The 21,735-nt window shown below is 51.5% G+C and overlaps 1 protein-coding gene across 2 annotated transcripts in view; it reads right to left on the reverse strand.

The window, feature by feature from the left end:
• Nucleotides 1-21,735, reverse strand: part of USP7 (ubiquitin specific peptidase 7) — a 1,511,465-nt gene that overhangs the window by 358,755 nt on the left and 1,130,975 nt on the right. For both annotated transcript variants that reach the window (XM_085628311.1, XM_085628312.1), the window contains exon 23: nucleotides 18,917-18,984. In XM_085628311.1, coding sequence (XP_085484437.1) covers nucleotides 18,917-18,984 — 68 coding nt within the window. The remainder of the gene's footprint in view (nucleotides 1-18,916; nucleotides 18,985-21,735) is intronic.

Raw genomic sequence — 21,735 nt, forward strand, 5'->3', positions numbered from 1 at the left:
CGAGGCATATGAGCTGTAGATCATATGCTTTAGCATAGACTATACCGCAATTATCTTCCCAGCGGTGGTTAACCTGTATCTGTAGCAGTGGTTTGAAAGTGTTCTTAAAACTGCCTGGCCCACACTAGCTTGTTTTGCTAACACATCTACACAATGGTGCTTTGTGAATGTGTGTGGTGTAGACCATGTTGCAGCCTTGTAGATGTCATCTAAGGGTATGTTCCCCAAGAATGCCATAGAAGCCCCTAGCTTGCATGTAGAGTGCTCTATAGGGGGAATTGTTAAGGTGCGTTTAGATTGAAGGTAGCATATTTGGATGCACTTAACTATCCACCGTGCAATACCTAATTTTGATATAGGATTGCCCTTATGCGGTGGTGAAAAGGCAACAACGTTGTTTAGTTGTCCTAAAAGATTTAGTTCTTTCAATGTAATAAAGTAAGGCTCTTTTAACTTCTAATGCGTGGAGAGCACGTTCTGCCACTAACTCTGGTTGGGGAAAAAAACATGGGTAATTCAACAGACTAGTGGAGATGAAAGGCAGAAACAACTTTGGGTAAAGAATTCAGTTTTCGTTCTAAGAATCACCTTATTTTGGCAAATTTGTAAAAATGGTTCTTGTATGGTTAATGCCTGGAGCTCACCAATTCTTCTAAGAGATGTGATGTCTATGAGGAAGGCTACCTTCCAGGTCAGAAATTCTAATTAACATAGGTGCAATGGTTCAAATAGTGGGCCCATGAGTCTTGCAGAACGAGTTAATGTATGTGGTAGAGAGACAGTCTAGCCTCAGATTCCTTAACTTTGAATATCACCAGGCGTCAGACTGGATCCAGAAAACTTTTTCTCCAGCAGTATCCGTCCTGACGGCATACACAGAAGTGACGTCAATGGAGTCAAATAAGACCCTCCCGGCGTGCTGACGTAATTTTTCTACAGTGAAAGTTTTCCACGCCACAACGCGGAGCCACCACAAAAACTGCAAGAGTATAGGAACTCCATGTTGAAAGAGTACTCAAGACATGTAGGGACTAAAGTGGGCGAACAAAGCACTCAACCCATCAAAGTTTCATCAGAGAGAAGAGCCGTGTCTACCCCCCTCGAGGCAACGGCAGTGGAAACGAATGGCAGGACAGTTGCAACCACAGGATGGAACTGTATGAAAAACAGACTAACCGCAGGATGAAATTGTAAAGGATCACAAGACTGGAACACATGACTCACGTCACGGGACCAGAAGGGAACAACCACATAGAACGTTCACCCCCCCCCCCCCCACCCCCCCCCCCAGTGACCTATGAACTGTAACATAGACGAATAGAATCTCACCCAATCAACTGTAGCATAGACAAGGAGACCCCTAAGAAATGGGGAGAAACAGACCAGAGGGCAGTGTGAGAAAGTGCCATCTTTCTTGCATGGTATGCCCCCACTTTACGCTGAATTGCTGAATGTACTTTGACTGAGTGTGCCCTGGACTCCTGCCAATCAGGTGCCCAGGGCCTACGTTCCTTCCCTAAAACCTAAAAACTCAAATTGGCAAACCCTGGCCACATGTCAGCCCCTGGTAAATGGTACCCGGTAGCCAGGGCCTTGTGACCAGGTAAGGCCTCTAAGGGCTGCAGCACTCATTGTGCCACCCTTAGAGGCCCTGTACCCTAACACAAACACACTGCCCTTGCAGGCTGAGTGTCTGGGTACAAGACGAAACAAAGTCGACATGGCACACATCCATGTGTGCCATGCCCACAACCTACACTGCCCTGGCATACATCAGCCACCCCTCTAGCTGGGTGCCCTATGCCAGTGGTGTGGGCGCATGAGACCTGTGCCCCTACAGTACCCAGGTCCACTCCTGGGCACTGTAAGTGCAGTGCTGCCATTTAAGAGTATATGGTGCTGAGAGCTCGTCAAACACGAACTCCACAGCACCATAATGGCAACACTGAAGACTGAGAAGTTTGGTATCAAACTTCTCAGCACATGTAACCCGCACTGATGCCAGAGTGGGATTTAATGTACATAGCACTACAGAGGGCATCTTAGAGATGCCCCCTGAAACCTAACCTACAATCCACGTCTAGTCTGGGAGGCTGCCACACAGCAGACCTGTTGCTGGACCCCTGGGTAGGAGAGCCCCTGCTCTCCTGGGCCTGCAACAATGCACATCCTAGGCGAGGTGCTAGGTCTCCTCCCCCAGGATGGACAGGGGGAAGCTTCAAAGGCATGCCGCCTCTGTGAGCTTCCCCAGGCCACTTGCAGCCCCCACTCTGGTGGGAAGCCTGGCCGGAAACCCCAAATGAGGAAAGGGGATGTGCCAGCCTGCCAACCCCACCCCTCAGGTGGGGGAGGCGAGGTGAAGCACATCTCCAGGCGCTCGCCATCTTGAAGATGGGAGGCCCTGCCCAATCAGGACTTGGCTACTGCCCCCTCCCGAAGGAGAATGGCAGAATAAGGGGTGTACCCACCCCAGGACAGGGACCCATTGGTCCCTGCCCTTTACCTACCTGTAACGCCCCTAAATCTAGTATTTAGGGGCACCTTGAACCTTCCTTCCTCAGATTCCAGAATACAAAGAAGATTAAGAAGAAAGAAGACCTGCCGTGCAGCTGCTAAGAAGAGGAAGACACCAACTGCTTTGGCCCCAGCCCTATCGGCCTGTCAACCCTCGAACCTGCTCCCGATACATCCCGGCACCTCTCCTGGCCAGCAACCTCACAGACCCCGGATGACCTGGCTACCTTTGAGCTCTAAGCACCTGGGACTCCCATGAGCAGAGGCTCTGCTCAAAATCAGCTTCTAATCCCCGGCATCAGCCCGGAACCGCGAACCCTGCACACTCAGCACCCGCCAAGCCTGGCCGGTGCCGGAGTGAACCAAGTCCAAGAGGACGACCCCCCAGTGACTGTGACCCCGAGTACAGCACCAAGGACTTCCCTCGACGCTCGATGTCTGCCACCTCAGAACCAGGTACCCCTCCAACCGCGATCAACAGAGGGTAAGATTTTGCGACACCAAAAGGCACCCCTGCACCCGGCGCCCTTTGCCCTGTGCCCAACTCCTGGGTACCTACCTATCCTCCAACTACCCAACTTACCTCTCGAAGTGGTGGTGGCACCTGAAGAATCTTCGTCCTCGAGCTTGCAGCCTTTTTTCAACCAGGAGATTTCCCATTGAAATCAATTCAGCGCCCGAAGGCTCAAAAGCACCCAGCCGCCCAAGTGGCAATGGCAGTGTAACCACTACACCTATCTACTTCCCCATTTGCCCTGAGCAAGTGACAAGGAGCCCAGCTCCCACAGCCGCGTGGCCTGCTAGTCAGCAGCCACCAACCAAGGCTCCCCTGCCTCCCATAGGATAACATTGGGCCTAACTCACTCTGCACCCGGCTGCCCATGCGCCGCTGAGGGGATAACAACTGTACCTACCTGACCCTGGGAGACCCCCGAGTCTGTGCCCAGAACCTTAACTCTGCCAGTCGAGTACTTACCCAAAAGCCGATAACTCAATTTTCTCTATAGGGTAACATAGAAGAAATTTCAGACAAAACCAGTCAAAGTGTGGAGTTTCTAAAACTTAAAATATTCACCCAAAATCTGCCGAGTAACCAAAACGAAAATACTCACCTATTAGGAGAGATCCCAGTGCTGGATCTTGGTGCCCAGCACTGACCCTGAAACATATTCACAACCGTACTTACTAGTAACCCAATTTTATTCCATAGGAAATCATTGACTGTTTTTCTGTGAAATTTCTTCGAAGTGTCGATTTTTGCAAACTTCAAATATTCTTAAAAAATCGTGCCAACTGTATAAACATAATGACTTACCTGTTTTAGATAGAGGTCCCAGTACTGAGTCTAGGAGCCCAGTACTGGATTACAAAAGTAACGAGGACATACTTTACCTGCAACTTGCATTACTCTTCCATAGGGAATCATTGACTGTTTTTCTATGAAATTTCCTCTGTCAACTTTTAAAATAGCAAAATATTGCCCAAGTATCACAACAGTAACTAAGTCGACTTTTATCACTTGTTTCTAAGAACTGTTCCAGGACTGAATCTAGGATCCAATCCTGGAATTACAAACGAAATCCTGAAAGTAATCTATTGCACATAACTTGCGCTGATGTCAGTTCTTGTACACAGCTTTCCATGCCAGGAACGCAGAGCCATGCAAGAGACCGACACTGGTGCCAAGAATCTAGGGCCCTGAAAGGGATGACCTCAACCCTAGATATCGGTTCGCAGAACGGGGAGGATGGGTGGGGCGGTGAAGAATCTAACTAATGTTTCTTACAGATATATCGTTACCGAAGGTAATTAACTTGTTCATCTGAAAAAAAACACCTTGGTTAGATTCCTCACCTTAGAATAGCTACCCCAGCAATACCAACCCCGGTGGTGGGTCTACGAACCAAGCACACAACCAGAAAGTCCTGGAGAACAGAACGGCCAAAGAAGCCATCTCTTCGGACTTGGCTATCCAGGCAATAATGTTTGGCAAACGTGTGCAGCGAGGCCCACGTTGCTGCCTGACAAATGTCCTGCAAGGGGACTCCCCGGCCCAGGGCAGTGGTCGCCTCTGTGGCCCGAGTGGAATTGGCCCTCAGCCCTACACGAGGTGCCTTTTTAGCTAAGGAATAACAGGCCTTGATACAAAAAACGACCCGAGAGATGGTTTGCTTGTGCACCGCCCGCCCCTTCTTAGCGCCAACGTAGCCAAAGAGTTGGTCGTCCACCCGGAACTGTTTGGTGCGGTCCAGATAAAAAGACAGCGCCCGCTTTGGGTCCAGACGGTGGAACCTCTCTTCCTCTTTCGAGGAATGCGGAGGCGGAAAGAAGGTGGGCAGTGTAACGGACTGGCCGATGTGAAAGGCAATTACCACCTTAGGGAGAAATGAAGGAGGAGTCCCGGACAAAGTTGTTCTCAGATGGACAGAAAGGAAAGGAGGCTTAGAAGAGAGCTTGGAGCTCACTCACCCTTCTAGCAGAGGTGATGGCAACCAGGAAAGCAGTCTTAAGAGTCAGAAGACAAAGGGGACAATTATGAAGTGGCTCAAAGGGAGCGCACATCAGATAGGTCAATACTAGATTCAAATCCCACTGAGGCATTACGAAAGGGACAGGAGGAAACATGTGAGTAATGCCTTTAAAGAATCGAGAAACAACAGGGGATTTAAATAGAGAAGGGTGATCAGGAAGCCGTAAGAAAGCAGAAATAGCCGAAAGGTATCCCTTGAGGGTGCCCAGAGCAGAGCCCTGCTGGGCCAGGGAAAGAAGGAAGAGGAGAACCTCAGAAAGAGGGGCGGAAAGGGGATCCACAGCCTTTGCTGTGCACCATGCCACAAATTTGTTCCACCTGCAGGCGTATACCGATTTTGTGAAGGGACGCCTGGCTGCCAGAACAACATTACAGATTTCAGGAGGTAAGTCAAATGGTATCAACTGCCGCCGCTCAATCTCCACGCATGGAGGTGGAGGCTGGACAGGTTCGGGTGGAGGACCGTCCCCTGCTGCTGCGACAGAAGGTCCTCCTGAAGAGGCAGTCGGATCGGGGGATCGATTGACATACTGAGTAGCTCGGGATACCAGACCCTTCGTGCCCAATCCGGAGCCACCAAGATAACTTAGGCCCGGTCGCGCCTGATCTTCAGCACTCTGGGCAGAAGGGGTATAGGCGGAAAGGCGTACAACAGACCGCAACTCCACTCGCGTCGAAAAGCGTCTCCGAGCGAGTGCGGCCTTGGAAATTCCAACGCGCAGAACTGCTGACATTGCGTGTTCTCTCCGGTGGCGAATAGATCTAACCAAGGCTCTGCCCACTGCAGAAAGAGACCTTGCGCCACGTCCGAGTTCAGACGCCACTCGTGATCCATCATGCACCGGCGGCTGAGTTCGTCTGCTCTGGCGTTCAGAGAGCCCGCCAGATGTTGAACCACCAGGGTGATGCCCTGGTGTTCCAGCCATGTCCAGAGGCGCAGAGCCTCCTGACAAAGGGTCCACGACCCCACCCCGCCCGGTTTGTTGCAATACTACATGGCGGTGGTGTTGTCTGTGAACACCTGCACTACACTTCCCTGGACAGAGGGAAGGAAGGCTTTCAGTGCAAGCCGGATCGCTCTCAGCTCCAAAAGGTTGATATGGAGTTGAGACGCCGCTCGAGACCAGAGTCCTCTGATCTCCGCCTCTCCCATGTGGCCCCCCATCCCAGGAGGGACGCGTCAGTCACTACTACGTGCTTCAGTTGGGGTAGGGAGAGGCATCTGCCGCTGACCCAATCGCGGTCTGTTTCGCAGTGCCCGCCGAGATAAAGACATGGTTGGACAGGTTGCCTCAATGCTGGGCCCACTGAAACTTCAGGTCCCACTGCAGAGCCCGCATTCGCCACTTGGCTTAATGCACAAACAGGATGCAGAAGGCCAACAGCCCCAGAAGCCGCAGCACCAACCTGACCGAAACCCAGGATAGAGGCTGAAAGATGGGAATCAGAGCCTGAATATCCCAGACCCGCTGTTCCGGAGGATAAGCCCGGAACTGCGCCGAATCGAGAACCGCTCCGATGAAGAGGAGCTTCTGGGAGGGACTCCGGTGTGACTTCGGCACGTTGATGGAGAACCCCAGCAAATGCAGGTGGTCGGCCGTAGTCTGGAGGTGGGAGACAACTTGCTGGGGCGAGCCCTCCTTCAACAGCCAGTCGTCGAGATAGGGGAAGACTGGAACCCCCGATCTGCGCAGATGAGCTGCGACCACCGCCATCACTTTCGTGAACACCCGAGGGGCACTGGTGAGGCCGAAGGGGAGCACGGTGAACTGAAAGTGCTCCTGACCCACCGTGAACCGCAGGTAACGCCGGTGGGCCGGCAGGACGGGGATGTGAATATAGGCGTCCTGCAAGTCCAACGCTACCATCCAGTCTCCAGGGTCGAGGGCAGCCGGAACCTGAGCTAAAGTTAGCATCATGAACCGTTCCTTCCGGAGGAAGGTGTTGACGCTCCTGAGGTCCAAGATAGGGCGTAGGCCCCCTTTGCCCTTCTTGGGAACCAGAAAGTAGTGGGAATAGCAACCACGGCCTACTTCTGGACCAGGAACGCGCTCGACTGCCTCTTTGGCCAAGAGGGCCGTAACTTCCTCCCGCAGAAGATTATAGTGATCCTCCGATATACAGTGGCACTGCGGTGGCATGGCTGGAGGGGTTATCTCAAAGAGGAGGGAGTAGCCCCTTTCGGACGATTTGCAGCACCCACCTGTCCAAAGTGATGGAGCGCCAGTGGAGCAGGTGATGGCGAACTGTGCCGCCCACTGGTGTGGAATGGGCCTGAAAGCTCGGACTAGGAAGGCTTTGAGGCGGATGCTGCCGGGGTGGATGTGGACTGACCGGCACGTTGTCCTCTAGACCCGCCACGGCGGAACCAACGTCCGCGTGCAAGTTGGTTCTGCGGCCGGTGGCTAGGCGGACGTGAGGAGGCGCCCCTTCCTTGGTCACGAAAGGGGCGAAAGGCGGAAGTGTGCGGCCGTGGGGCCGAGAGACCCAAGGACGTGGCCGTAGCCCGGGAGTCCTTATAACGAGCCAGCGCACTATCCGCCTTCACACCAAAAAGGCGAGCGCCATCAAAGGGCATTCTATGAGGGTACTCTGGACATCCCCCCAAAAAGACGTGGACCTCAGCCAGGCGTGGCGCCGGAGCGCCACCGTGATGGAAATTGCCCTACCCAGCGAGTCCGTGGTGTCAAGTCCAAACCGTATGGCATGTCGTGCTGCATCTCGCCCGTCAGCAAGTGCCTGGGAGCGACGTGTCCGGGCCTCCACCAGACACAGTAGCAGCACGTCCTCCACCGTATCCCACAGAGAGTGGGAGAAACGGTCCAAGAGGCAAGCGGTGTTCAAAGTCCGCAGGCCCAAACTTAGGGAAGAGAACAGTTTCTTGCCGAACTGTTCCTGCCTCTTGGATTCCCGACCCGGAGGAACGGACGGGAAGGAGGATTGGGAAGTGGAGGTCTGGATAACCAGGCTCTCGGGGGTGGGGTGTTGGGACAGGAAACTGGGGTCGCCCGGGGCAGGGCGTTGGCGCCGGGCCACGTTCCGATCCACAGGAGGAACTGTGGAGGGCTTGGCCCAAGTGCCCTGCAGAACGTCAACGAGGGCCTCATTGAACTGCAGCAGAGGCTCTGTGGAGCTTGCTGACGGTTGAAGCACCTCTGTGAGGATATTAGTCCTCACGGCCACAGCAGCCAACTCGAGCCCCAGGGCTTCGGCCGCCTTGAGCAGCACCACGGAAAAAGCTGCACCTTCCTCCGAAGCCACAGTCTGAGGAGAGATGAAACCAGCATCCGGCGTAGTGTCCAGACCACTGGCATCCCCCAGTTCGTCTGCCCAGTCCTGTGCAAGTTGACCCTGGAGGGCCATAGGGTCCTCAGACCCCTCCCAGTCACCCCCGTCAGATGATTCCTGATAAACAGGAGTAACGATCGGAGCCGGACGGTAGATGAAACGTTCATCCATCGGAGTCTGTTGCGGTGCCGGGAGGCGCCGTGCCGGGTCCGGACAGGGACTAAACCGGGGAACGGCCTCGTCCGGAGACGGCGCCGGAGGTGGAACCGGTGTCGGCGGAGGAGGCGTCGTGAGGTCGACCGGCGCCGACGGGACCCAAGACATCGACGGCGTCGGAGCCGGAGCCGCCGGCACGCGAGGTGGCCCAGGCGTCGACGGCGGAGCAAGGACCCTCATGGCCGAGAGGAAGGCACTGACCTCCACCGGAGTCACGTCAGTCCCAGGGACCGGCTGTGAGAAAGTGGCTCTGTATATACTGTTCCCTAATAGGTACAGGGTGTACAGAGTCCACAGTCCCCCAGGGGCTGATAGAGGTTAAAGTTAGGTATGACCTTACTCTCTAAAGTGGTAGCTGGGTCGAGCAGTAAGGCAGTACCAGAGGACAGTGTAAAGCATTTGTTGTACACACTCAGTCAGCAAATGGTCTCACACACTCAATAACTGAACTCTAGGCCAATGGTTTATATATATATAAAATATATGCTTGTTTTATTTTTAGAACCACAAAGGGAATAAAAATATACTTTCTCAGAATGAGAGGTTGAATATAAATACTTTTGCAATAAGCAATGGATTTTTGTAAACAGTCACAGTTGGTTGCAATAAACAATCCTATTTACTAAACATAATGCATTGAGCTCAATGGTAAATTCAGGTTATTTGTAATAAATTACTTTTCCCATTACTTTTGGAATTCCAGGTCTGGCTCCTAGATCCAGCCCTGGGACAATATTCAGAATCAAGTGGTGAAAGTCTACTTAATTACTGTACTGATTTTTAAATAATATTTAGCTATTTCAAAAGTTGACACTTAGAAAATATTTCAAAGAAAACATTCAATGGATCTCTATGGCAAGAAATTCAAGTTGCAGGTAGAGTACTTTACCGTTACTTTTGTAATCCAGGTCTGAGTACCTAGACTCAGCACTGGGGTCTTTATCAGAAACAGGTAAGTAATTACGTTTGCAGAAATTGTACGATTTTAAAAGAATATTTCAAGATTGCAGAAATCAACACTTAGAAGAAATTTCACAGAAAAGCAGTCAATGGTTTCCTATGGAAGAAAAAAGGAGAGAAAAGGTAAGTGTAGTTGTGGGTACTTTTCAGAGTCAGTGCTGGGCACCAAGATCCAGCACTGGGAGCTCACCTAAGAGCAGGTGAGTAAATTCGTTTTTGGTACTCCGCTGATTTTTGGTGACTATTTTGAGTTTTGAAAAGTCCACACTAAGAAGAATTTCCAAGAAAAAGCCAGCCACTGTTACCCTATGAGGAAAATGAAGATCGCGATTTAAGGGTAAGTTCTCGACTGGCAGAGTTGAAGTTCTGGGGTCTCCCAGTGTCAGGTAGGTACAGTCAGTTCACCCTCAGCGGTTTCAGGACGGCCGGGTGCAGAGAGAGAGTTAGGCCCAATGTTAGCCTATGAGGAATAGGGGGGCCTGGTTTGGTGGCTGCTGCTTAGCAGGCCACGCGGCTGTGGGAGCTGGGCTTCTGGTCACTCACTCAGGGCAAGTGGGGAAGTAGGCTAGTGTAGAGATTGCACTGCCAGGGCCACTCGGGCGGCTGGGTGCAGGGTGCTTTTGAGCCGTCGGGCGCTCAATGGAAATCAATGGGAATGTTCCGGTTAGGAAAAAGGCTGCAAGCTCTGGGACGAGGATGCTTCAGGTGCCACCACCACTTCGAGAGGTAAGTTGGGTAGTTGTAGGTTAGGTGGGTACCCCGGGATTGGGCACAGGGGGCCGCAGGGCGCCGGGTGCCTTTTGATGTCGGAAATCTTACCCTCTTGTTGATCGCGGTTGGGGTGGCACTCTGTTCTGAGGCTGCAGGCTTCTTCCGGAATGTCGAGGGGGGTCCTTGGGGGCCGGACTCGGGGTCACAGTCGCCGTGGGGTCGTCCTCAGGGTCTTTGTCCACTCCAGCACTGGCCAGGCTTGGCTGGTGCAAAGTGTGCTGGGTTCGCGGTTCCGGGCTGCTGCCAGGGGTTAGAAATAGGTTTGAGTAGAGCCTCTACTCATGGGAGTCCCAGGGGCTTAGAGCCAAAAGGTAGCCAGGTCCTCCGGGGTTTGGTGAGGTTGCTGGCCACGAGAGATGCCGCGCTGGTGCAGGTCCGGGAGTCGACAGGCCGGTAGGGCTGGGGCCAAAGCAGTTGGTGTCTTCTTCCCTTTTTAGCAGCTGCAGGGCAGGTCTTTGTTCTTCTTGCTCTTCTTGTAGTTTTTCGAATCTGGAATCTCGGGAAGGAAGGTTCAGGGTGCCCCTAAATACTAGATTTAGGGGCGTTATGGGTAGGTGAAGGCCAGGGACCAATGGGTCCTTGTCCTGGGGTGGGTACACCCCCTATCCTGCCTCTCTCCTGTGGGAGGGGGGCAGTAGCCTAATCCTGATAGGGTAGGGCCTCCCATCTTCAAGATGGCGAGAGCCCGGAGATGTGTTTCACCTCGCCTCCCCCACCTGAGGGGTGGGGTGGGGTGGGGTGGGCAGGCTGGCACATCCCCTGTCCTTGTATGGGGTTTCCGGCCCAGCTTCCTGCCAGAGTGGGGGGTTGCAGTGGCCTGGGGAAACTCCAAATGGCTGCATGCCTTTGAAGCTTCCCTTTGCTCATCCTGGGGGAGGAGATTTCTCACCTCACCCAGGATGTGCATTGTTGCAGGCCCGGGAGAGCAGGGGCTCTCCCACCCAGGGGTCCAGCAACGTGTCTGCTGTGTGGCAGCCTGGGCAGCCTCAGAGCAGACGTGGATTGTAGGTCAGCTGTAAGTGGGCATCTCTAAGATGCCCTCTGGGGTGCTTAGTACATTAAATCCCACACTGGCATCAGTGTGGGTTTAATGTGCTAAGAAGTTTGATACCAAACTTCCCAGTCTTCAGTGTTGCCATTATGGTGCTGTGGAGCTCGTGTTTGACGAGCTCTCAGCACCATGTACTCTTAAATGGCAGCACTGCACTTACAGGGCCCAGCAATGGACCCGGGTACTGTAGGGGCACAGGGCTCCTGCTCCTGTGCCCACACCATAGGCGTAAGGCACCCAGCTAGAGGGGTGACTGATATATGCCTGGGCAGTGTAGGTAATGGGCATGGCACACAGAGATGTGTGCCATGTCGACTCTTTGTTTTATCCTGCACCCAGACACTCGGCCTGCAAAGGCAGTGTGTGTGTGTAAGGGTACAGGGCCTCTAAGGGTGGCACAACGAGTGCTGCAGCCCCTAGAGGCCTTCCCTGGCCACAAGGCCCTGGGTACCTAGGGTACCATTTACGAGGGGCTGACATGTGGCTAGGGTTTGCCAATTTGGTGTTTGTGTGTTCTAAGGAAGGAACATAGGCCCTGGGCACCTGATTGGCAGGAGTCCAGGGTACACTTAATAAAAGTACATTCAGCAATTTAGCAAAAAGTGGGGGCATACCACGCAAGAAAGATGGCACTTTCTCACACCGGCGGGTATGGAGACGGACGCGGCTCCTGCGGCTCTGTTGGAGCCGCAGGGGACCACCCTGACCCTCGGCCGAGTCGCGCGAGGGGAGTCCGAAGAGCGGTGTCGCCTCTTGGACTTCTTGGATCGCTTCGACTTACCCGAAGACTTCGAGCCCGACGAGCGATGATGATGATGACGACTGCGGCTCCGCGACCGGTCCTTGGACCTCCTCCTGGACCAGGCCGAGTGCCGAAGCTCGAGAAGCTTACGGGACCGCTCCCGCCTAGCCTTCGAGGTCAAGGCCTGACAGTCGGGGCACGACTCCGCGTCGTGGTCGGCCCCAGGCAGTAAAGAACAAGTTACCTACCTTCGGTAACGCTTTTTCTGGTGGATACAGTATCTGCCTGTGGATTCCTCACCTTGTGAATATCTCCTTCGCCAGCATTCCACTGAACTTTTCTTTCCCAGCACTCCACGTCGACGTGGGCGACGTCATAATGCATCGGCTCCGCTCGCGACTCCGTACGACGTCACCGGAGCCATAAGAAGCCCACGTCGGCGTGATGACGTCAGTTCCACCCATTATTTCCGAGCCTTCGAGGGGAACAGGTGAACCAACGACAACTCCAAGTATACACAGTATACAGCATACCAACACATACACAGTATACAAAGGAAAAGGATGCTAAATAAACAAGCATTTCCAACAAATGTACAAGCATTCCAAACAAGACTTATTTCATGGTATAGAAAGGTGGACAAAGGGGAGGCGGGTGGGCCAGTGAGGAATCCACAGGCAGATACTGTATCCACCAGAAAAAGCGTTACCGAAGTTAAGTAACTTGTTCTTCTGATGGATACATCTGCCAGTGGATTCCTCACCTTGTGAATAGACTTCCACAGCAGTCCCCACTCCCGGAGGAGGGTGTCCACCTTCCTATACCAGAAAGTCTTGCAACACAGAGCCCGCGAAGTGGCCCTCCCTCCTCATCTCAGAGTCCAAGCAATAATGCTTCGCGAAAGTATGGAGGGAGGCCCAAGTTGCGGCTTTACAAATATCTGCCACAGGAACACCCCGGGCCAAAGCAGATGTAGATTATTTTGCTCTAGTCGAATGAGCTCTAATGCCCTCAGGAGGAGTCTTACCAGCCAGGGCGTAGCAGATCTTGATGGCAAGGATGATCTATCTCGATAGCGTGCGCTTGTGCACCGCTTTACCCTTCGAATGACCAACGTAGCCAATGAAGAGTTGATCATCTAGACGAAAGTCTTTAGTCCTGTCCAGATAAAAACTCACAGCCCTCTTCGGGTCCAGGCGATGGAGTCTTTCCTCCTCTTTGGAAGGATGAGGAGGTGGATAAAAAACAGGGAGAGTAATAGACTGCCCCAAATGGAAAGGAGTAACAACTTTTGGCAGGAAGGCAGCCCTGGTCCTCAGAACCATCCTTTCAGCATGTAATGTAAGAAAAGGGGGTCTAGAACTAAGCTTGGAGCTCACTCACCCTCCTTGCCGAGGTTATGGCTACAAGAAACACCACCTTAAAGGACAACAGCCTCAACGGACAGCTATGTAGAGGCTCAAAAGGGGACCCCATCAGAAAGGTTAAAACAAGATTAAGGTCCCACTGAGGCATTACAAAAGGAGTGGGAGGAAACAGGTTTGTAAGGCCCTTGATAAACCTCAGTACAACCGGAGATTTAAATAGTGACGGTTGATCAGGAAGGCATAGAAAAGCCGATAAGGCCGAAAGATAGCCCTTGACCGTGGCCACAGCACAGCCCTGCTGAGCCAGGTAAAGAGCAAACTGGAGCACATCAGAAAGATGGGCTTTTAAAAGGGTCAATGGATCTCTCACCACACCATTTAACAAACTTGGACCACCTGTAGACGTAAATGGACTTGCCTGGCCGATAAAATAACGTCCACCACATCCGGCAGGAGAGAGAAGGAACTCAGGTTGCCCCGTTAAATCTCCAGGCATGAAGGTGTAAGCTCTGGAGGTGGGGGTGTAGAACCTGCCCCATCGACTGCAAGAGGAGGATCTGCCCTCAGAGGGAGATGGAGCGGAGGGCACGCGGAGAGGTGGAGAAGATCTGTAAACCACACCCTTCTGGGCCAATCCGGGGCGACCAAAATGACTTGGGCCCGGTCTTGGCGAATCTTCCTCAGAACCCGAGGAATCAAGGGTATGGGAGGAAACGCGTAAAGGAGTTGCGAGCCCCAACTCAACTGAAACGCGCCCCCCAACGCCCCCTGCATCGGATACTGGAGACTGCAAAATGGCGGGCAGTGCGCGTTCTCGCGGGTGGCGAACAGGTCCACCCGAGGGGTTCCCCACGTCCGAAAGACGCGCAACGAAACGCCTCCACTCGTTATCGGCGGAGAACTGCCGACAGAGTGCCCGCATGTACGTTCAGCACCCCGGCCAGATTTGCCATCAGACAAATCTGATGGGCCTGAGCCCAGGACCAGAGACGCAGAGCCTCTCTGCAGAGACAACGCGACCCCACTCCTCCCTGCTTGTTGACATACCACATCGCGGTAGTGTTGTCCGTCAGGACTTGAACCGACTGACCACGAAGGGAAGGGAGGAAGGCCTTGAGCGCCAAACGAATCGCCCGCAATTCCAGAAGGTTGATGTGAAGCAACCTCTCCTCTGGAGACCAAAGACCCTTGATCTCCAGATCCCCCAGATGAGCACCCCACCCTAGGGTGGATGCATCCGTTATTACTGTGGCCACCGATGGAGGAAGATGGAAGGGCTTTCCTTGGGACAGATTGCCCTCAACGCTCCACCAAGACAGATCCGCTGCAGCTTTTCCGGAGATCCTGATCGACTCCCTGAGATCTCCATTGTGCTGATACCACTGCCTGCGGAGGCACCACTGGAGCGCCCTCATGTGCCAGCGTGCATGGTTGACCAACAGAATGCAGGAGGCAAACAGACCGAGCAGGCCAAGGACCTTCAGAACTGGAACAACCGCTCCATTGTGGAATAAAGGGACCATTTCCTGAATGTCGAGAATCCTTTGAGGAGGAGGGAATGCTCGACACACAGTAGTGTCCAGTACCGCCCCTATGAACAGGCTGCGTTGAGAGGGCACCAGGTGAGATTTGGGCACATTGATTGAAAAACCCAAGTCGAATAACAGCCGAGATGTTACCTGCAGATGATGCTGCACCATCTCTGGGGACTCTGCCTTCAGAAGCCAGTCGTCCAGGTAAGGGAATACCGGAATCCCCGACCTCCTGAGATGAGCAGCCACCACTGCCATCACCTTTGTGAAGACTCGAGGTGCGGTAGTAAGACCAAACGGAAGGACCGCAAACTGGTAGTGTTGCGACCCAACCGTAAACCGGAGATACTTCCTGTGCGACTTCGGGATTGGGACATGAAAATATGCATCCTGCAAGTCGATCGACACCATCCAGTCTCCTTGCTGCAAAGCCTGAAGAACCTGCGCAAGGGTCAGCATCTTGAATTTCTCCTGTCTCAGGTAGAAGTTCAAGATTCTGAGGTCCATCTGCCAACCTTTTTTGGGAATCAGAAAATACTGGGAGTAGCACCCCTGACCCCTTTCCTGCTCCCGAACCACCTCTATTGCACCCTTCTGAAGCAAGGCTAGAACCTCTTTCTGCAGGAGAAGCAGATGGTCTTCCAAGCAATAACCTTGTCAAGGAGGGTAAGGGGGAGGAAACTCCCGAAAGGGAAGGGCGTACCCAGTCTCTACGAGGTTCAAAACCCAATGGTCTGTTGTAACAGATTTCCAACCCCGTAGAAAGTAGGACACCCGACCCCCCACAGGACTTACATGATCCGGGATGGGGGATCTAGGGCCGCTTCCCTGAAGCCTCATTGGGAGCAGAGGAGGACTAAGAAGAGGGGTTGCGTCCAGAACCTCTCCGACCCCTTTGCCTCCCTCTATAGGACCTATAGAGGGGATTCTGTTGCTGTTGCTGCTGCTGCTGAGGCTGTCGGAAGGAGCGAAAGGATGATTTTCCGAAACCCCTAAACTTTCTAAAAGCTGAACCCCTAGTAGGTGCCTGCAGACCCAAGGACTTTGCCGTCAATCTGCTGTCCTTAAATCGTTGTAGGGCAGAGTCTGCCTTCTCCCCAAACAGTTTGTCCGTCGAATGGCAGATCCACCAATGTGGCCTGAACATCCGCAGAGAATCCAGAGGAACGGAGCCACGCCTGTCTTCTCGCGGCTATAGATGAACCCATAATTCTTGCCACCGAATCCGCCGTATCCAGCCCTGACTGGATCACCTGTCTGGCAGACGCTTGAGTGTCCGCAACCACCTCCAAGAAGGACGTCTTATCACCCTCAGGCAATTTAGGGGTTAAGATTTTATTGAGTCCATCAAGGCATGAACATAACGTCCCAGCAGGCATGTGGCATTAGATGACTTCAGTGCCATACTTCCTGAAGAGAAAGACTTTTTAGCCGCCTGGTCGACTTTCTTGGACTCCCTATCTGCTGGAGACTGAGGGAAAGCACCCGAAGCATGTTTCGAACAAGAAGCCTGCACAACTAGGCTCTCCGGAGATGGATGTGTTGACAAAAAAATCAGGATCCCCAGGTGCCACCCTGTACCTTCTTGCCACCTGTCTGGAAACTGCCGGAGAAGAAAGAGGTTTCCTCCACACCTCCAAAACCGGCTCCAAGATGGCCTCATTAAAAGGCAACAAAGGCTCCGAAGTTGATGTTGCAGAGTGCAACACCTCCTTATGCAAGTTAGACTTGTACTCCACAGAGGGCAGCTGCAAATCTAACAGATCTGTGGCCTTCTTAATTACCACATGGTAGGGTGCCAATTCCTGTGGTGGTTCCCACTCTGGGGTCGTATCCAAGTCACTTGCTTCTTCTATTCCCTCAAATTCATCAGAAGAAGTGTCCACTTCACCTTCCTCCACCTCTGCTCTATACCTTCCTTCTTCCAATACCCTTTGGGCCTCCCTTCTTGATCGAATCCGGGGAGCCGGCGTCGTACGCGGTGTCGGTGGAGCCAGAGGTACCGGAGTCGGCGGAGCCACAGAAGGAGTCGGCGGCGCCGGACGCAGCGCCGTCGGCAACGACGTCGAGAAAGGATCCGAAACAGGATGATCCAATCCGAAGCCTTGACGGATCCCCAGTTGGCGCCGGAAACTGCCACGAAGGCGCCATCGGCATAAAGGGCAGAAAGGGGGCTTGAGCATAATGCTGCGGCACCCCTAGCGTATACGCCATAGGACCCACGGGACCAGTTGGTGCTCCGGATGGGAAGGCCACCCTATTAAATATACCATACATGGCATTTAGAAATTGCGTCGAATCGGTACCTGTAGCCGGGAATTGTGGATAAGGAACAGAACCTGTATCCTTTTGTGGAGTATCCGGCGTCTGCTCCGCAGTGTCTTCTACTGGAGCCGCAGATTCATCAGGCACCGGAGTACGCTCTTCTTGTTCCTGCTAATCAATAGAAACCTCCGACTCCACTCGAACCGGAGACAACGCCTTTGACAGAGCCGGGGACTGCACCGAAGAATGCGCTGGAGCCCGCCTCTCGGAGACTTCGAAGGAGACAAGTCCTTGCTTTGACGCTGACGGGGCGAAGTCAACCTAGATTTCCTGTTCTTCGAGGACCGACGTCGAGAAGAATGCTTTCTTTTTTTATGATGCTTCTTCGACTTCGACGACCTCGAAGTCGACGACTCTCGCCTCGACTTCTTCCTCCCTCTCTTCTCCTCACCGATCTTTTTCATAAAGAGTTTAGTCTTCCTCTCCTTCAGTGCTTTAGGATTCATCCTCCTACAGCACGCACAATCTTCCACATCGTGGTCCGAAGAAAGGCACCACAAGCAGTCTTCATGTGGATCAGTCATGGACATTAGACCTCCACATTCCCTACAGGGCTTAAAGCCAGACTTCCTCGTCGAAGACATACCAGATTTTCAACAGTAACACAGTAACACTACAAAGTAGCTAGAGAGCACTGGAAAAAACCGTTGCACGGACGGCGCGGAAGAAAGGGAACTGACGTCATCACGCCGACGTGGGCTTCTTATGGCTCCGGTGACGTCGTACGGAGTCGCGAGCGGAGCCGATGCCTTATGACGTCGCCCACATGGACGTGGAGTGCTGGGAAAGAAAAGTTCCGTGGAATGCTGGCGCAGGGGATATTCATAATGTGAGGAATCCACTGGCAGATGTATCCATCAGAAGGCACCGGCGATGGTGATCTGTCACCGCATCAGGCGATAACAGGCGTCACAGGCCTTAAATCCAGGCATCCTACCGGCACCAGTCAAGTCGACAGAAGAGCAAAAAGAGTCAAAAAAGTTTTAGTCAAAAATTGACTAAGGGGTAAGCTCTTCCCGGATCGGCGCTGTCTGGCGCGGAAAAAAGAAGAACTGATGTCAGCGCGCGAGGGCGGCGTCTAAGTACTCAGACGACGTCATTCCGGAGCACGACGCAGACGACGGACGCAGAGCCGCAGACGACGCCTAGCGACGTGCAAGGGGTATTGCTGACTAAAAATCTTTCTGGATCCAGCCTGACACCTGGGGATATTCTAAGGTGAGGAATCTAAATAACGTGTTTCTTTCAGATACCAGGTATCCTAACTGCACCAGAGACAAAAAGCCACAAAATGTTAGTCAAAAAATGACTGGGGGTACCTGCTCTCCCCGGATCTGCGCTGGCTGGTGCGGAAAAAGAAAGAACTAACGTCATCTCGACCAGGACACCAACGACGGACGCGGAGCAGTACAATGCCACCTACCGACGTGCAGGGGTACTACTGACGAAAACATTTCTGGATCCAGTCTGACGCCTTGGGGTAATTCTAAGGTAAGGTATCTATCACTATGTGTTTCTTTCAGATAAAACAATTTATCCAAGTTAAGCTTTAATCAACCTCTATACTAAAACAGTACACATTAAATTTCATGAAAGGAGTCTAACATTTAAAGTACTTACCCTTGGGATTTGAAAAACTGAAGTAACATTGGATCTGTATTGAGTCTTTGAGCAACTGTCTTAGCAACCTGCAAAATACAGATATAACTTAGTTTTTTCAGCTTTTGTTCAGTAAAAAGACTAGCAACAATCTCTAAAAAATATTATGGTGTCATTTATGCTTTCAGTAATGCCCATATAACCCAGTTTAGACACCATTTAGAAACCTATTTATGGGCAGATAACATGAACATCTGTTCTGCAAGAGAAAAGAGCCACAATTAAAGTGTTAATTAAATAGGCACTAGATAGATGGGAGAGCTACTCGTTTATCATTTCTGTAATTTCCACATACAATGTAGTATGAATAAACATTCAAGAAAGACAGGAAACACTCTTTAACCTATTAATACACCCAATTTGCAGACCCTTTGAGACAGCCTTGACAAATTACTATTTGTTTAATTTCCTTTGCCTATTCCATTGTACAACTTAATGGGAGACCAACACAACAAAATGAGTCAATGGCAGTCATCCTGGCCTGAAAGCAGGGATTAAGGGCTAAATTCCAAAACATTTTCTGAGAGTGATTGCATCACACTCCTGGCTCAAGTGTGAGATACTCCTGAATTTCCAGGAGCAAGACACCTACACACAAGAAAACAACTCTGCACTGGGCAACAAGCGTGGCAACAGTAGCAGCTATAAAGGGCCAGTGGCTTCGGAGATGAGGCGCTAGAGTAACAGCATAGACCCACAAACCTTTGTTTCACTTTTTACCAATAAGCGTACCATTGCAAATACTAGGGGTGCTAGCACAGTTTTAACTACAGATCTTCACTTGCACTGACTCATCTAGATGAGCAGTGATATTTCTTGTCAAAAACCATTGGATTTAAGTGACACTGCAACTGTAGATTTTGGAGCTATTATTTTGGTGACATCTAAGTACTACATCCAGAAGAAAAAGTTACTAACCTGTAATCCTAGTTCTGCATTAGACTCCACAAGAGTTTCTGGTAGTGAATCTAAATAATAGATACAGGTTGAAACCAGGGACAGACATTTCAGCCCTCCTGATCGGAGTTAATAATGTAAAAATACAAATAGGTGACAAATTACACATCATGAAAGCAGTCTTCTGGTCGCATTTATCGGTTGCTTAGGATAGAAGCTTGGCAGAAGAGGACTGTACCTCATTAGGGAAGCACCCCAGGAAGAGAAGGCAATTAAAGTGGTTTATCCTCAAAAGTACTAAGAGACCAGGGAAATGTATGCCAGAGAGAGCGATGAAGATCGCTCCAACGTTGTAATGAAATCAAGCATGGTACTCTAGACTCAATTCCTCATTTAATTCCCTTAATGAGTGAGCCTCAAGTTCAGGCTCAATACCTAATAAAACCAGTAGCTAAGCGCAACATTAAAGCAATTTTAACACAGTTACCACATCCAGGCATAATTGATCCTTACAATTCACCAATTAACACCGTTTTGTCCAGTAACTGGGCGGGACATATTGTATGGTTTTTGGTTATAGAAATTTAAAATGCACACACATGCTGTGCAAATTGCACATAGCATAGGTCTTGTTATGAGTCTAGTTATTGCAAATCGCTTTTTGGGTGGAAATATAGCACTTGAAAGTAGCTATTAACAGTGTTTTACCAGTTTCAGAGCTTAGTCTTTCTACCAAAGACTGCCCATGTAGTACAAGAATAGTCCAGGTCTATTCTCAGCCCCCATTAGAGATCTTACAAGCAGATCCTGAAGCTTTATCCTACACTGATGAGATCTACATCAAAGATAATTTAAACAAACTTCACACAAGTAGACCGGATAGTGACTATACTGGCCTCACACAGTTACAAAAGAAACTTCTAAAAACAAAGATTACCTAAATGTAGTCTATCTTGGCTATGAGCGATCAATCAAGAGAAAGGCATTAGCACAGTATTGCCTTAAAAACTGTGCAAATTTGTGTAGGAGAGTAGGGTCTGCTTTCTATGTTCACCCCCACTTTTTGCTTCACTGGTTTTCGACTTAGATGTGGCTGTGGGCCTGCTAATCAGACCCACAGCCCAGTTGTTCTCTCTCTAAATTCATACTATGCACTTTGTGTGCATAACCCAATTGGATAGGATCACCTTATTGGCCCCTGTACAGTGTACCTTAGGTACCCAGGGCATAGGTGTACCCTAGGCCTACCAGGGGCTGCAGCATGTATTATGCCACCCCTGGCCTGGCCTTCCATTATGACAACTGGCTGATCACTCAGCTGGGGAAAGGTCGTGTAATCACCCCTTGCTTAGGTGTAGTATTCCTATACCTACCTTATATATAGACACATGTGTACCTATCAGCCACTCCTATGGCAGGCCTTAACAATCCTGGAGGCAGAGTGCTTGGTAACATGTGAGATGGTGCTCTAGCATGAGCTGAGCCTGTCTGCAGCTTTCGGAACCATGTCCTTATAGCTGTTCTATGATATAGCCTACCACATACTCTTAAAGAACAAGTTACTTACCTTCGGTAACGATGTATCTGTAAGAAACATTAGTTAGTTAGATGCCTCACCTTAGAATATCCCCAGGCGTCAGACTGGATCCGGAAGATTTTTCGTCAGCAATACCCCTTGCGCGTCGCTAGGCGTCGTCTGCGGCTCCGCGTCCGTCGTCGGCGTCGTGCGCCGGAATGACGTCGGAGTACTTAGACGCCGCCCTCGCGCGCTGACGTCAGTTCTTGTACATAGCCTTCCGCGCCAGGAACGCAGAGCCATGCAAAGACCGACACTGGTGCCAAAAATAAAATCTAGGGGCCTGAAAAGGATAACCTTAACCCTA

This window comes from Triturus cristatus, chromosome 10, assembly GCF_964204655.1.
Source record: "Triturus cristatus chromosome 10, aTriCri1.1, whole genome shotgun sequence".
In the NCBI taxonomy this organism is placed as follows: Eukaryota; Metazoa; Chordata; class Amphibia; order Caudata; family Salamandridae; genus Triturus; species Triturus cristatus.